This window comes from Saccostrea cucullata, unplaced genomic scaffold, assembly GCF_032062105.1.
Source record: "Saccostrea cucullata isolate Sc308-1 unplaced genomic scaffold, CSIRO_AGI_Scuc_v1 ctg8204, whole genome shotgun sequence".
NCBI classification, from domain to species: Eukaryota; Metazoa; Mollusca; class Bivalvia; order Ostreida; family Ostreidae; genus Saccostrea; species Saccostrea cuccullata.
In genome coordinates this window covers 39,110-55,705 of record NW_026936078.1, presented here as the reverse complement: position 1 = coordinate 55,705, position 16,596 = coordinate 39,110, and the positions used below count along the sequence as shown (strand labels likewise).

The window sequence follows — 16,596 nt, the reverse complement described above, 5'->3', positions numbered from 1 at the left end:
CATATCCTTCTTAAGGATGAATGACTGTATATTAGAGGCAGTTGAGGAGACATCAAAAGAAGAACGATGCAACATTGTTTTTGTGCTTATACAACACTATAGAGGCTCGAAGTTCAGACAAATCTAAAAAATTCCCCGACAAGCAAAAAAAGTCATTGTACGTTTTTTATACTGAGGGGGCACAAGCATATAGTATCATTATATTACATGTAGCAATGTTTTCTATAGCATTCTATTGATTGATTGTGTAACAGAGTTTAAAGTGGCAAGGTGTTGTGTTGTAAATAGTGAGGCCACGCTCCTACTAGCACTAGCTAGTGGGTTAACCCTTTAGCTCAGTCGGTAGAGCGTTGGATTTTAAATCTGAGGGTTGTAGGTTCGAGTCACAGTGTTGACACCCCTTTAGCTAATCGATCATAATTGTTTGTTTATTGTTTAACGTCCCTCTCGAAAATTTATCACTCATATGGAGACATCACCGAATGCCGGTGAAGGGCTTCAAATTTTGACCTTTACTCGGCACTCAGGGCCATTGAGAAGTGAGGGATCTTTATCGTGCCAACGCCTGCCGCTAACAAGGGACCTTGGTTTTTAAGGTCTCATCCAAAGGACCTGCAACTTTCACTTCAAAGTGTCGAGCGCATGGCGAAGGAACAGTTGCTTCCCATTTTTTATCAACTTAGGTCAATCATGGCCATCAAACGAGCAAGCTCAGCCAGTTGTGTTGTCTTCTCAAAGCATCCGTTGTATGCTTTAACAAGTCAGTTCGCCAAATTGCATCGGGATCGAAATGATGTAATGAAAAGGAAAGTAAAACTCATAAAAACTGAATAACTTAAAAATCTCTTTTAAACCAATGTTTATGTCGTAGATTTAAATACATAAATAAAATACCTTCAACATACTTTACAAAAGACAGGTATCTTTTCAATTAACGCGTCAAACACTACATACGATAGATATGAATTAATACCACTGTATGCTTAACTGCGTAAAACACATTTCACGATCAGATGCGAACCAGTTTAATTACTTCGAACCAGGTTTCAAAAACTGTTTGAAAATGTGAAGTATGATTGTACAAAGCTTCTAGAAATAAAGAAGCATAAATGACTTTCTTATTTAAGTTGAATTTAAATTTACAGATTACCGTTGTGTTAAATAGGGATTTGCTGCAGAACTACCTCCCAGAATTCCAAAACGCGCAAGCGCATTTGAAGTTCTTCGTATCATAACTAGTCAGCCTGCGGGCTGACTAATTACATTTTCATAAAGGTTCTGGTCAAAGAAAACTGTAAAAGATTTTTCTTATGTATTCTTATGTCATGATTTAAACAAACTTAAAACTCACTACAAAAGGATGTAACCACTTGAGTTCCATCTTTCTTGGCCCAGTGGTTCTTGAGAAAAAGATTTTTAAAGAGTTTTTTATGTATTCCTATGTTAAAATTTAATATCCCATTGTGGCCACACCCTACTCCCGGGGATCATGATTTGAAGAAATCTAAATAAAAACTACATGATGCTTCCACATGAGTTTCATATTTCCCGGCCCAGTGGTTCTTGAGAAAAATATTTTTAAAACATGCAAATAATATTTCACTAATTCACAATTATCTCCTCTTAAAAGGGGGCGTAGCCCTTCGTTTGATCAAACTTGAAATATACTTTGAGGCATGTTTGGTCGAAATTGGCCAAGTGGTTCTTGAGAAGAAGATGAAAATGTGAAAAGTTAACAACGACAACAATGACGACAGACAACGGACAAATTTCGATCAGAAAAGCTCACTTGAGCCTTTGTCTCAGGTAAACTAAAAACGTACAAGATATAGTTATACGTGTTTTTTCTTGTAAAATAACATTAAGAAGAGGTGTATTGTATCCATAGGTATATTGTATTCATGGATGAATCCATAACAATTTCGTATGCTGCAAAATTCAGACAGGGCTTTGCGTATTTATTTTCGTAGATTTTTTTTATACAAAATAAAATGTTCTCAAATACTTATGTGTAATATGAATAAGGTTTTTATTTAAAAACAAAAACAAGAAAACCTCTTTAGATAATGTAACTGCATTTAAAAAAAAAATTAGCCACACACTTCTAATGAGTCTGTGGGCTGTTCAGTAAGGATATGGAGATAACGATAATGTGCTGAACTCTATGACATACTGCACAGATATCACATGGCATTAAGTTTGACTCTCTCTCATGATTGAATCTTTAATGAATATTGATATTAATATCAGTTTATGTGACCACTTTTCATTTCATATTTTCATTTTGAGAAGCTGTAAAATAAGGGCTATTTGAGACGCTTCATTGAAAATGAATGGGAAAGAATCAGTAAACTAGAGTGAAAATAAATGGTTTATTAAAGCTGCTGTAAAACTTGATAAGAAACCCCCCAAAAATTCATTGAAATTTGTGAAATTTACATCATCCATTTTCTGTTTTATAGACACCTGAGCAAATGGATTTTATTGAATACTTATGACATAATTGGCATTTAAAATGGGTATCGTCTTTGGCGACAAGGACTTACAACAACCAATGTTCTGTTTGCCATAATTCAACAATATATCACTGACGATGTTTGATTGACTTTAAGACACATAGTAAATTTTGATATGAATCACTTTGGAGGTAGTTTACACTATTTTAAAGAAACATTTGGCTCAATGATCACCCTATGTTTTGAAAAATGAGTGAAAACGACAGCATGTAAATTATCTAAACATGTATTTAACATGATCAGAAATTGTAGTTATCGACGTTTGTCTGAAATTCAAACAGATAATGAAACTTGAATCCATTGCTTTAAACCTTCAGAACAAATTTACAGTAAGATACACTTGACAAAACCATGAAAGATCCGAAAAGAGTAAAGAATTGCAAGAGGACAAAGATAGATTTATATGCAATGTTCTTAAATGTTAGTGGTCTTGTTGTTCAGGGTTAGGGTTAGGGTTACCCTAACCCTAACCCTGAGACAGTTCAATTTCTGGAGGAGTTTAAGAAAGCAACACTTTTGCAAAAATCGAAATATTTAACAGAGGAAGGAACCAGAATGAACTATGCACTACATTAAATGTTTTCATGACAGCGTCCAAACCCATGCTCACTGATGAGTAAAGGTCCTATATTTTCTTGCAAAGTATATACCGTGGTAAAAAGTGGGGGGAGGGGGGGGGGGCAACCACCTTTTCATTAGACATTTCCTATAGTAAAGGTAATGTTGGGAGAAAAAGTGGGGGGCCAGGCCCCCCCTGGCCCCCCCGGATACTACGTGCCTGTATATGAAGTGTGAAAGCCCTAGCCCTGACGATTTGTATTGTTTTATAGACTTTGAGATTGAATACTGTTCGTTATCTCCATATCCTTCATTCAAAAGTTATGGTCAAGGTTAATTTTTTTTTATAAGTACAGAAATCTCCAAAGTCAAGGTCAAAAGGTCAAATTGGTTGCTATCCAATTAAAGGTCGTAATAATACATATGTGTTAAAAAATTTTGTGTAAAGTGGGTCAAGCTTAAAGGTCAAGGTCAAAAGGTCAAATTGGTACCCAAAGAAAGGTTTTGTCATAAAGAATACACATATGAAATATGAAAGTCATAGCTCCACTGAATCAAAAGTTATGGGTAAGGTTTAAGTTTTTGTAACCAACGGACAAACTGACAGTCAGACAAATGAGATTTAATGTTCCCTCGCTTTCGCGAAAGCGGGGTACAAGACAGACGAATGAGATTTAATGTTCCCTCGGTTTCGCGAAAGCGGGGGACAAGACAGACGAATGAGATTTAATGTTCCCTCGGTTTCGCGAAAGCGGGGGACAAGACAGACGAATGAGATTTAATGTTCCCTCGGTTTCGTGAAAGCGGGGGACAATCAAGTTCCATATTTCTATCATTTATGTTATCTATCCATTTATGTAACAATCAACAGTTATATATTAAATGAAAAAGTATGTGCAAATTTTGTTACTTTCTGTCATGAGAGGAAGCTACTTCAAAATATACATACCCCATATACTCACATTATAATAAATAGTTTTAAATTATTAATGGGTTATACACATGTAATAAAAAAAACACTGAGACAACAATTTTTTTAATAGTTAAATTAATTTAAACAGAATCCGTATATTGCTTCCCTGAAAATTCCTCGTAAAGAGGATTAAAATTTGTTTCAATAAATTCAATATACAGTCTCGTGTCAAAAGTATTCGTAAAAACATGGCGTCACGGAGATTGAAATTCGGTTACGCGTTTGTTTTAGACATCGCTTTTAGAAACGAAAGTAGAGTTATCTCTCTTACTCTATATCAAACTTCACTTGGACAGAGATTTATCACGTAATTAGTTGATGGCGTATTTTTCCGTCTGCATTAGTTACTTTCGGTCTGTAAACAAACATGGGTAGGAAGGGGAAAGAATTATGTTTAGAAGAGAAACATTCTATTTTATCACTGAGACAAGCAAGTTTGACACTACAAGAAATATCGAATATTATCTGAAGGCCATTATCAACAGTGCATACGCTTTTGAAGCGTCAGAAAACAACTGAAAATGTTGAAAACAAACCAAGAAGTGGCCGACCCAAAAAGTGCAGTGCACAGGATGAACGACAAATTTTTCGAATGGTGAAAATGAATCGCAGGCAAAGTTTGACGGAATTAACGAATGTTAGAAATGAAACTGGTCCTGGAAATGTCTCAGAAAGCACTGTGAAAAGAATTTTAAATTGAGATGGATATAGAAGAAGACTGGTAAAGAAAAAAAATGCGTGTGCGCGAAGTGAATAAAACAAAGCGTGTGAAATGGTGCAAAGAAGCAAAGAAGAGAACCGTGGATGACTACTGGAAAAAAGTTATTTTTACAGATGAATGTAAGGTTATGATCGATGGCGATCGACGTGTATATGTATGGAGAAAAGCCGGAGAGGAATGGGATCCACCGTGTATTGCACCACCCGCCGGGCGACGTTTGGATTTAATGATCTGGGGATGCATTACTTATAATGGAGTCGGCACACTTTGTGTTGTAGATGGGAATATAAATGCTCAGAATTATACAGATATAATTGACAATCATCTTTGGTCCGTCGTTGCTGCACATTTTCCATCAGATGATTACCTTTTTAAAGACGATAATGCCCCCGTTCATAGGGCCAGGTCTGTGAAGGAATTTATGGCACAAGAGAATATTCCGACAATGGAATGGCCTGCTCAAAGCCCTGACCTGAATATAATTGAAAACTGTTGGCGAAAACTTAAACAGGAACTGTGTAAAAGGGTACAGAATTTGAGAACCGCAAATGATCTGGAAACGGCCATTCGACAAGTATGGGAAAATATCCATCATAACTTCATCCAGGACCTTTACAGGAGTATTCCACGCAGAATCCAAGCGGTTATAAAGGCAAAGGGGTGTTTAACAAAATATTTAGGTAATATTAAACTTATAAAATGATGTAGACTGAAGAAAAATATCGATGACCTAATTTTGTTTACATCGCCGCCATTTTGTTTTTACGAATACTTTTGACACTAGACTGTACATGTAAATACTAAGTAAAAAATTCTTAAGTTTAAATATATATATATATATATATATATATATATATAGTTGAAAATAGTTCACAGTCGATGTCACACAGGTGAAAATAATTATAAAAGAAAAAGAAAATGAAGTTTCCAAATTTCATTTAACACAAGCGCTTTCTGGATTTCATAATCCGTCTTCAGGTGTACATAAATTGAACTGATTGTTTTGCTTAGTAACGTTAACTATGACGTCATGACGTCATGAGAGTCTTTGCAGGGAAGGAAGTAATCTATGACGTCATAGTATGGCTACGTTGCGTAAAAGTTAGGGAAATTCAAATTGGACAATAATGGACAATAAATCACATATTTTTCAGTCTCAATAAACAAAGCAAACAGAAATTCTAATTGATGATATATAAAAAATTAGGTAATTTCTCAATGTTAATGTTTGTTCAATTTTGGTGAAAAAAGATCTATGAAGTAGTTTTCTTTTGCTAATCTCATTGCAGTGGAATCGTTCCTAAGTTTATAAAAGGGGAACACACAGTAGTTTCCTTGTGAGCAAATATCGAAATGTTCACTGCATGGCGTGTTTCTGAGGCTCGGATTGTTAATTTGTTGGCGATGTACGCGCATGCGGGCGGTTAATTGGGTCCCGGTCTGGCCGATGTATTCCTCTCCGCAGTTGTTACACGTGATACAATAAAGGAGGTTTTTGCTCTTGCAGGTCATATTTTCATTCACAAGAAATGTTTTTCCACACTTGAAAATAATAGAGGATCCTGTTCGTAGGTTAGGACAGGTACCGCATCTCGGATCACCGCATCTTGTTACGGAATATTGTTCTGGAGTGGTGTTGAATTTAGCTCTGGTCAATAGTCTTTTTAAATTTGGCGGTTGTCTTTGGCTGCGAATCAAATCCGATTTTGGTATAAGTTGATGAAGATCATTATCCCGTTCAATGATGGTAAAATTCTTTCTTGCCTCTTGAAATATATTAATGTGTTTCGGATTGAATGTTGTTACAAAAGGGATTAAGAATGGATCTTTGTCCTTTTTTCTGGTTGTTCTTAAAATATGCTGCGGAATTTTCTTGGATTCTTCTATGGCAGAAAGGATAAGATTTTCTGGATAATGTTGTGCTAGAAGAAATGTTTTTAGTTCGGTCAACCTTTGATTTCTAGTTTCTGTATCTTTCACAATCATACAAATCCTTCTGGCTAAGTTGTAAGGGATATTTCTTTTGGTGTGAGTAGGATGGCACGAAGTGAAGTTTAGATATTGGTGCGTATCCGTGGTTTTATAAAAAATATCCGTTAAAATAAGTGAGTTTTGCTTTGTGACCATGACGTCAAGGAAAGGAATAGAAGAATCACTGTGCTCCATTGTGAATTGAAGATTTGGGTTTATTGAATTTAGTAACGTGTAGAGTGTTTGTAATTCCTCTTCTGATTTGTTCCAAAATAGAAAACAGTCATCTAAAAATCGTTTCCAATAATCCCTTAAATGTTTTCCAATCTCTTGGCCCAGTTCATCGGAAACCTTTTGATACAATGTTTCTTCAAAGAATCCCATAACAAGGATGCTGTATGTTGGTGCCATTTTAGTCCCCATGGCGGTTCCTTTGATCTGTTTATAAAAATCTCCATCAAAATGAAATGTGTTGTTTTCCAGTATAAATCTAACCGAGTCTAGGATAAATTCTGAAGAAATGTTTCTTGGAATTAACTCTGGGTACTTTTCAATCCAAAATTTAATGGCTTCTAGTCCAAGATCATGTGGAATATTAGTATATAGACTCTTCACATCAAAGGTTACAAGTAGTGTATCTGGCTCCACGTTTTCAGGAATTTTGTTTAAAAAATCCATGCTATCTCGTATGTAGCTCGGGACTTTTACACACAGATCCTTCAAGAGTATATCTATAAAATTACTCAGTCTATGAGTGGGACACGCAGGACCAGCCACAATCGGTCGAAGTTTCAGATCTGTTGGTTCTTGAGTAGCAATGTATGTTCCGTTCTGTTCCTCTATGGCCGTTTTAATATCACTGCTTTTATGTATTTTAGGTAGTCCATAAAAGTTGCTGGTTTTCATTTCAAAGTTTATTAAATAGTCAAGCTCATCCTTTTTTAATAAATTTTGATGTTTTTTGCATAATTGTTTGAGCTGTCTCATACTATGACGTCATAGATTACTTCCTTCCCTGCAAAGACTCTCATGACGTCATGACGTCATAGTTAACGTTACTAAGCAAAACAATCAGTTCAATTTATGTACACCTGAAGACGGATTATGAAATCCAGAAAGCGCTTGTGTTAAATGAAATTTGGAAACTTCATTTTCTTTTTCTTTTATAATTATATATATATATATATATATATATATATATATATATATATATATATATATACCGGTACTTAAAATACAGCATAAAATGTACGTCGTTAATTATTATTTTTTAATTCAAAAGAATGAAAACAATATCTGTAATATAACTCATCATAACGTACATGTTCTTCGTAATAAAATTTTAGAAAGTGATAAATAACAAATGAAATGTCATAATCATCAGTATCTTTACATATAGTATATGAAAAGATGAAGGCGTTCTATTTTCATGTGGGATTGTAGGTCATGGGTTAAGTAAACGTTAGAAACATAATTAGCTATGTTCAGGTATAATTTGTCCGACTGTGTGCATCTGGCCGTGACGGAGTGTTAGGTATGCTCCGGTATATCTTGTTCGACTGTGTGCACAAGACCGTGACGGAGTGTTAGGTTTGCTCCGGTATAACTTGTCCGACTGTGTGCACCAGACCGTGACGGAGTGTGAAGAATTTATCTCTACTTATACTCTTCTTATCAAGCTCCTCTTCAAGCTTTGTCCGAGGTTCCAAATAAAACTGTACATATAAAAGTTAGAGTTATTGTCGAAATCTATTATTCAGAGATTTATTAAGTGGTTCACAAAAAAACTTAGTAATGGCTACCAGTATTAAATTAAGGCCAAATAAAAGTCTGACATTAGTGAAACGGACCTCTTGTGTCATCTTGAACGTTCCCCAATGTATACCCAAGGCATTCTTTGCTTCAACGTCTTCAAATATTTTCACTGCCTCTTCCGGATCTACATGTATAGGTCTCATAAACAATCTATATGATAAAAATAAATTAAATTCTGTTCATCTTCATCATCAGAATACCAGGAGAGATAGAGATAGATAGATTGATTGATTGATTGATTGTATACTGTTTAACGTCCCTCTCCAGAATATTTCACTGATATGGAGACGTCACCATTGCCGGTGAAGAGCTGCAAATTTAGGCCTATGCTCGGCACTTACGGCCTTTGAGCAGGGAGGGATCTTTATCGTGCCACACCTGCTGTGACACGGGGCCTCGGTTTATACGGTCTCATCCGAAGGACCGCCCCATTTAGTCGCCTTTTACGACAAGCAAGGGGGTACTGAAGACCTATTCTAACCCGGTACCCCAAGGGGCTAGATAGATAGAGAGAAATGGTCAGGGATCTTGTTACCAACTTCTAAAATGTACGAGTTCAACTTTATTAACTTTTTCTATGAATCAAAGGACACCATCTTCATCAGATACTCTTTTATAAGCTTACCTTGGATAGTAGGCTCCTATTGGGATTGCAGCAAAGTCTATAGGCCCGTACTTTCTTCCGATCTGTTTAAAACCACTACAGTAGCCTGTATCTCCAGCAAAGTAGAAACTCTTCGTGGGTCCCTTGACTATCCAACTACACCAGAGAGTCTGAAAACATATTCAAAAGAATATGATGATTTTTAAAGAAATAATTCTTTCCTAGACGGAATAGAAATTCATAAAAAAATTTGCTGTTGGTTAATGTTTAAGCAATTTCTAGCACTTGTAACTATTCATGAATTGGATTCAAAAACTTTTTTTGCAAGGTTTACTTGTTTATATAAAGCATACCTCTGAAAAAATCCAGCTATTTATAATTATTTGCAAGTTTGACGTTTACCTATTATTTGTCCTTTTTGCCACAAACTCTTACAGTTTACCTTCCCATAATCCCATAAACTACGTTGACATCGATGTTGACAAGGGACGCTAGCAATCTTAAAATCTGGTCTTCCAGGTAACTCCGCTTCTTCCCACCATGACAATTCAATCACGTTCTTACAACCTGCATTCAACATCCATTCCTTCGTTCCCGCCGCTACAAACCAAGTGATTTTATCACTGAACTTGGAATTCAGGCTTTGTACACTACCAGGGTCTAGGTGATCGAAGTGGTTATGACTGATAATAACATGGTCTATATGTGGTAGATCTTCTATTTTGCAGGGTGGAGGACGGTATCGTTTTGGTCCCATAAACTGTACAGGGGAGGACCTATACGAAAACATTGGATCGGTGAGAATAGTAACTCCGTCCATTTGTACCAACACACTGGCATGGCCTATCCACATTATTTGAAGCTCAGATTGTGGCGGGTTCCGTAATTTTTGGAAATCAGGGGTTTCCACTGGTAGGGTTTTATCCAACTCCTTTCGTGAAAAAAAAAATTAAAAAATATATGGTTAATTATTGCACAAATGTATTATATAAAATGTATTATATATATCTTTTGATTTTCGTTTCTTAAAATTCAACCTATATTTCGTCAGTCAATGCCAAAATATAGACGGTGCAACTGTAGATGTGAACTTTTACAAGCATTTATGTAAAACTTTATCCCAGGATGAGCAATATACAAGATAATTGACTTTAAATATAAGCAAATTTGAGCTCAGATTCAAGATTGACAGAGGGTATTTCAAGACAGTTTATATGTTTTTTTTGTCTATTATTAACATGTATTTTATTTTGTTTTCATTCATATTTCTCGTTTCTTTTTTTTTTCAAATGAATTAAGACTTTAAGAACTAGCCAAGTTTGATAATTCCATAAACTCAGAATGTACTAGAATATCTTTATGTCATATGGTTTTCTAACACATAAACGCCTCATCTTTCAAGAAAATTACGGAGACATTTTTCATTAGAGCTCTGAGTTTCTTTAAATTTTATAATTTCAGCTTACTTTCATCTTTTGAATGTTTATTCATATAGGAAAAAAATCAGTTTGACATTGGTACAGACCCTCTGATTAGGTATTTTGCTGAAGTCTTCACCCCTGGTCCGTTTGAAGATGTTCCCAATCCCACGTGTAGTCTCCCATGTGTCAAACGGATTTTCATATCTTCCGTTTTTGTATATGGGACGAATAAGGTCTTGGGCTGCACTGTCCATTGTCTTCTGAAAAAGCAAACATATTATTTAGCCTTAGACTAAATTAAAATACACGAAGTTTGTAAGATTACGTAATATCTATAACATTAGTTGATTTCCTCTGGAAATTCGTATAATATAAATATAATATTAAGAGAAATCTTCGTCATTAAGAATGGGCGGAGCGGAGAACAGAACCCCAGCCAATCAAATGATTAATGAATCAAAAATAAACTCATCCCACGGTTGTGACACATATACTGCCTAATGCCTTATTCACATTTCCCGGCCGGTGTGCGTAGACTGGTGGTAATTCGTGGTGTACGTGAGCGATGCCCCAACATCGGTCCACATCGTCCTAGTAGTCCTTAAAGTATCAGTTACATTATCCAGGGATGGTGTGTACGATGGGCAACCAATGCGTTTTATGATAAAAATGGCATGGTTGCCGGCCGGACTTACAAGGCCCAGCGATGCATTGCTTATCATAAAAGTATGTTTTAGGGTAATCAGCCGATGTATTTTACATTGGTGAACATCGTTCGTACGTCGGTTGACTACACGCCAATGTTTGGTCAACATCAATCGAGGATCCGCCGATGTCTGTTGCCCACAACTCAACCCCCCCCCCCCCGATAACCTCAGATTAAATGGACACTAGACGGTGCTCGACCATACATCGGCCAATCCTTGAATGATTTGTTAATGATGGGTTCTTTTTATACAAATTGTATACATGTGTTCATTCGATATTAATTGAAAAACTATTCTTTTAAAATTAATTAATGATATAAAGTCGTATTAATAGCTAGTGTTTTCTACAAGAGAATGTAGTAAATAATAAGTAAGAAATTGATACATTAATAAAGGAATGTATAGATTTATTGATCGAGTTTCATGTCGGAAAGATGGGACATGCTTCTTTAGTCGTTTAAATTGATACACTAATGTCAACATATTATCATTAAAAAATATTAAGAATACAAATGTAGATATATTTACCTTCACCGCCTTATAATTATTTACTGGCAGATTAATTAGTATGGAATGAACAGATGAATGTTCGTAAGTCCAACACGAATCATTTAGTTACAAGTCTCTTTCCTATAAACATGATAATGTTTGTTTTCATTTCCGACATTTTTCAAATACATATGTAGTACTTTTAGTAACAGATCGGAAGACTTTACTTATGAAAAATTTAAAGAAAAAATCATAAATATATCATTGAATATATCATAAATATATCAATATCTGAGTTTTGTAAATCTATCAATGACTTAGACATAAGTGTGGTGCTGTCACTGACATTACAGTTAGTGCACAGAAGATGTGGTGACAAAGTTTATGCTCATTGAACTCTTTTACCTAGACTTAGTGCAACATGTATGCATATATGTGTAAATGTTTTTTTTCTTCAATTCCTATCAATAATTTGTAATAAATACTTTTAAAATTCCATTTTATTTACTTAAAAAAAATTGACTTGCCGCACAGGTAAATTCCGGAAATGAAAACAAAATTATGTCGGATATAAAAACAAAAAATATAAAAAATGAAATTTAAAAAATGTCGGAAATGCTATGCATATTTCCGGAAATGAAACGCAGCGGTTTCAGACCTATTCAAAGGCTAATTATTATATTTACTAGATCTCTGCATTTCATTTCCTGAATTTTGCATTTATTTGCATTTTCCGACAATTTTTAATATCATTTCGGAATCCAACAATTTTATTTTCATTTCCGACATTATTTATTTATTTTTAGGTCTTTCCACCTTTCTGTGGAAAGACCTATTGATTTTCTTCTGTTTCTTCTTTTCCTTTTTAGGTCTTTCCACCTTTCTGTGGAAAGACCTATTGAAATTGGTCTGTTTATTAGGTCTTTCCACCTTTCTTTAAAAGACCTCTTGAAATGCTAATTAGGTTTCTCCACCTTTCTGTGGAAAGATCTCTTGAAATGCTTATGTTTATTATTATTCTTTTTCCGCCGGACTTTTGAAACCGCAAGACTTATCGAAAAACTTTGTAGTTCATGATACTGGATATCAAAAGTTATTCCGAAAAATGACCCAACGTATTTGAACGTTGACCCCTTACTCAGTTATTACCGCTTTTGTCGTAAAGCTTGTTATCGCTACTCCTTCAAAACAATAAACCGCAGTGTTTCCAGACCTTCACCTATGTCTACGACTTAATTAATAAAGTAAACAATATTTTCTTGTAATATTTTGAATACAGAATGACTCTGATATTATTCTGACTTCATTGGACTATGAAACAAAAATTTGGGGAAATAGGGGATTTTTAGGGGCCAACGTTGAAATCAGACCTTTGCCAGTTAATTTTTTATTACTCAATAAATTTTCAAACATCGGATTTGAGTTCAGCATAAAGAGAAAAATCTAAAAAAATGTGGTCCGTGGGTCACTTTTTGACCCTTTAAAGGAGTTTTAGAGACCTGAAATATTGTATTTTTAAGTCTTTTAAAAAATGGTGATGCAAGAGTTATCTCTCTTTGTTAACCTATTTGGAGTCTAATATGCTCTCTGGGTTTTAATTTTGGCATGCAAATAAAGAGTACTTTCAGTTTTATGAGTCCCTTAATATTGCCTATGGAGATTTCTATGTTAAGTTTGAAATCATGATTGTTCCATTATCTCAAAAGGTAGGCAAGCAATTCTCGTGAAATTTCATATGAATATTGAATCTAGCATTATCTCCAGGTGGAAAGGTCATGGAAATAAAAATCCCTAAAATAGAAAGGATTTTAGGGGGTCAGTACAGAAAACGGTTTTTTCTCTGTAACATTTTTAATTCTCAACCAATCTTCAAACTAATTTTGGAATTACATCAAGCATAAAGGGTACAGTTTAAAAATTATGGGCCGTGGGGTCACTTTTTGACCCCTTATAGGAGTTTTAGTGGATTGAAAAACAGTACATTTTCGTATGTGTTTAATAAACACGAAAGAGTTATGTCTCTTTGAGTAGACACTCATGTACAAAGAGAATTGTTGTTTCCAATTAAATATTGATCTCAAAAGAACTTTTGCAATATTGTATTATATGATTTTTTTAAATTGTAAAATATTGATTTTTCTTTTAAGATTCTTTATTTTAAGGGGTCGAAAAGCCCTCCGTTTTTGTTGAACGACAAAAAGATCTAGTTTTATATGTTTCGTTTATTTAATTTTTTTCTCATTTTCACAGATGGTAACATTGTCACATAAATATACAAAATCATACAAAAACAAAATATTGATTCAACTTATCATGGCTTTGCTGGTCGAAAGAAGATATATTTCTTTAAAAAATCTTTGATTTCCAAATAAGACAGCATGTTACCCAAGAGAATCATGATTTGAACAAACTAAAATATTAAACTTCTCGAGCGAGAGTCATGGCGATTTTGGATATAATTGGTCATGCTGTTCTTGGAAAAGAATAGGAAAATGTAAGAAGTTTACAGACGGACAGGTTACTAGACAGTCAGACGGACAACAGACAAAATGTGATCATTAAAACTAATTTGAAATTTAAGCTCGTGAACAAAATGAGATTTTGATTGATGCTTAAAACTATTTATCAAAATGATTTAACATGTAATTATAACCTTATATGATATTATTTAATTTAAGATTTGAGTTACTTAAGTATTAAGTATACCGTTAATTGACGTTTTGGTAAGTTACTTCCCTTCACCTGAGACTGAAGTTGATGTATCAATCTGCGTAACATGTCTCCTAGCATCGCAATGTCAATCACTCTCTCTGCTTATCTTAATAATCAATGTTGAATTTCAACTTAGAAATGAAATTGTATCATCAAGTAACATGTGACCGGTGTACTAAATACAGTATACAGAGTAAAATCAGGATCTTTATAATCACGATGTACGGAGAGATTATTTAATATTTCTAGAATAGTAGTACGTTTGTGGCAACGCACTTTGAAAAAATTACGCACTTTGAAAAAATTTTTCAAAGTGCGTAAAATTTTTCAAAGTGCGTTAAATTTTGGACACACTCAACGCACTTTGAAAAAAAAAATTCAAAGTGCGTTAAGAATGCACATAATAATTTTTTACCATGGAGGCATTTAAAAAAAAAGATATGAATGAAAATAAAAATTCTAGACTTAGAATAGAGGAAATCAAATTGTAATAATTATATCTTTAAAACTTTTTTTAAATTTACATGAACTCATTTAACCTCATTGAGAACAAGGAGAAGACGAGTAGAAGGTCTCTCATCCCAACTCTTTTTTTCTTAAACATTGTACATAGCCGTCGGTAGCAAATTGAAAGTTGACCCCACAGCTAAGCCCCAATTTTGAATGCATACATGTATATATTATGTATATCTTTGCAAAATATTTATGTGCCTACATGTAAGCCCCCTTTCCGGTACTGATGCCTATGCCACACCCAAGAAATTTTATTTTTTCAAAGTGCGTTGACTTGGTCCCAAAATTTAACGCACTTTGAAAATTTTTTTCAAAGTGCGTAATTTTTCAAAGTGCGTTGTAACATACGTTTCATGTCCAGAAAAATACCAACCTTTTATGACTCGCCTATAAGTTGGACATAGACTTTTGGACTAAAATTTAACTCCTTCCCCCTAAAAACAACGTATAGGCGAATATATACGATAAGACTTTTGAATGATGTTTCCTTCCATGAGGACTCTTTGAATTTTGTATATTGTATTTATATATATTTGATAAATCTTAGTATGATAAATCTTTAATTGGTGATAAGAAAATAACCCATTTTCTTTTTTTCACCTAGTGCTTCCAGCCTCAATTCTCTGTTCCATCTCCATCTCAACACTTCTCTAGTAAAGTTGAGATGGACAGGCCTCTACATGGCTGTATAGATATACTTAGCATATCTATTTTTTAATTTTTTTTCTAAAAAAATAAATTATAAATAAATAAATACACCACCGGGTCACCTAGTTGGAGAGACTGAGACTGGTGGACAGCCATGCATGTAGTACAATGTCAACTCAATAAACAGGGCAAATAAAGATGGGAGTTGATACAATTTAAATATTACCGGTGACAAAAAGGGAGTGTTTGTAATAAATGATTAACGTAAGTCATAGGTTTAACCAAATAAAAAAAATGGGGGGGGGATGTTATAAACTTTCTAAAAGTTCAATATATACTGCGATTATGGTTACTATTAGATAAACAATGTAGATTTTATGAATTATTTTATGTTCGTGTATTTGTCCTAGGAATCAATCATGATAGGGGTTAGTGTCCTGCCTCTTTTCCTACTAGAATGGAAACATGACATGAATTCTTCGTAGAGAAAACAGTTAAAATGTCGAAGCGAGGAGGCGATATCCAGTGACTTGAGTCTATAAAGTAGGCTTTTTTAATCGATTAGGAGTGTGAGACCAAGAAAAGGGGTGATATTTCGTGAGATGGGACCTAGGGAAAGGAGTCCATATATTTTTTATTTCAAAAGAATAGGAACTTAAGTATAAATCAAGTAAAAATGGGTTGAGGGATAAACACAATCCGAGTTCAAAGGTCACCGTTTTTCAGAAAACCATAGTAGAAGCTCCTTTTCCTTAGAATCCAATTGGTTTTGAAAGTAATTTTTTTTAAAAGTAGATTGGGATTAAAAACAATTCGTATTTAGTTTTCGGAGGGTATGAACCAATCTAGATTTTTTTATTAAAAAATCATAGACTCTGCGTCTAAAAATCTAATAGGACGTGATGCATGAACCATGAGGTATTGATTTATTTTTTGTAAAGAAAGCTT

At 34.4% G+C, this 16,596-nt stretch overlaps 1 protein-coding gene across 1 annotated transcript; it reads right to left on the bottom strand.

The window, feature by feature from the left end:
* Positions 1 to 8,325: 8,325 nt before the first annotated feature.
* Positions 8,326 to 10,834, bottom strand: LOC134244720 (N-acyl-phosphatidylethanolamine-hydrolyzing phospholipase D-like). Its single transcript, XM_062726973.1, has 5 exons — positions 10,684 to 10,834; positions 9,601 to 10,089; positions 9,180 to 9,328; positions 8,590 to 8,704; positions 8,326 to 8,454 (listed from the first exon to the last, which is right to left on the bottom strand). The coding sequence occupies exons 1-5, from the start codon at positions 10,831 to 10,833 to the stop codon at positions 8,326 to 8,328; spliced, it is 1,032 nt and encodes a 343-aa protein (XP_062582957.1). The 5' UTR covers position 10,834.
* Positions 10,835 to 16,596: the final 5,762 nt, after the last annotated feature.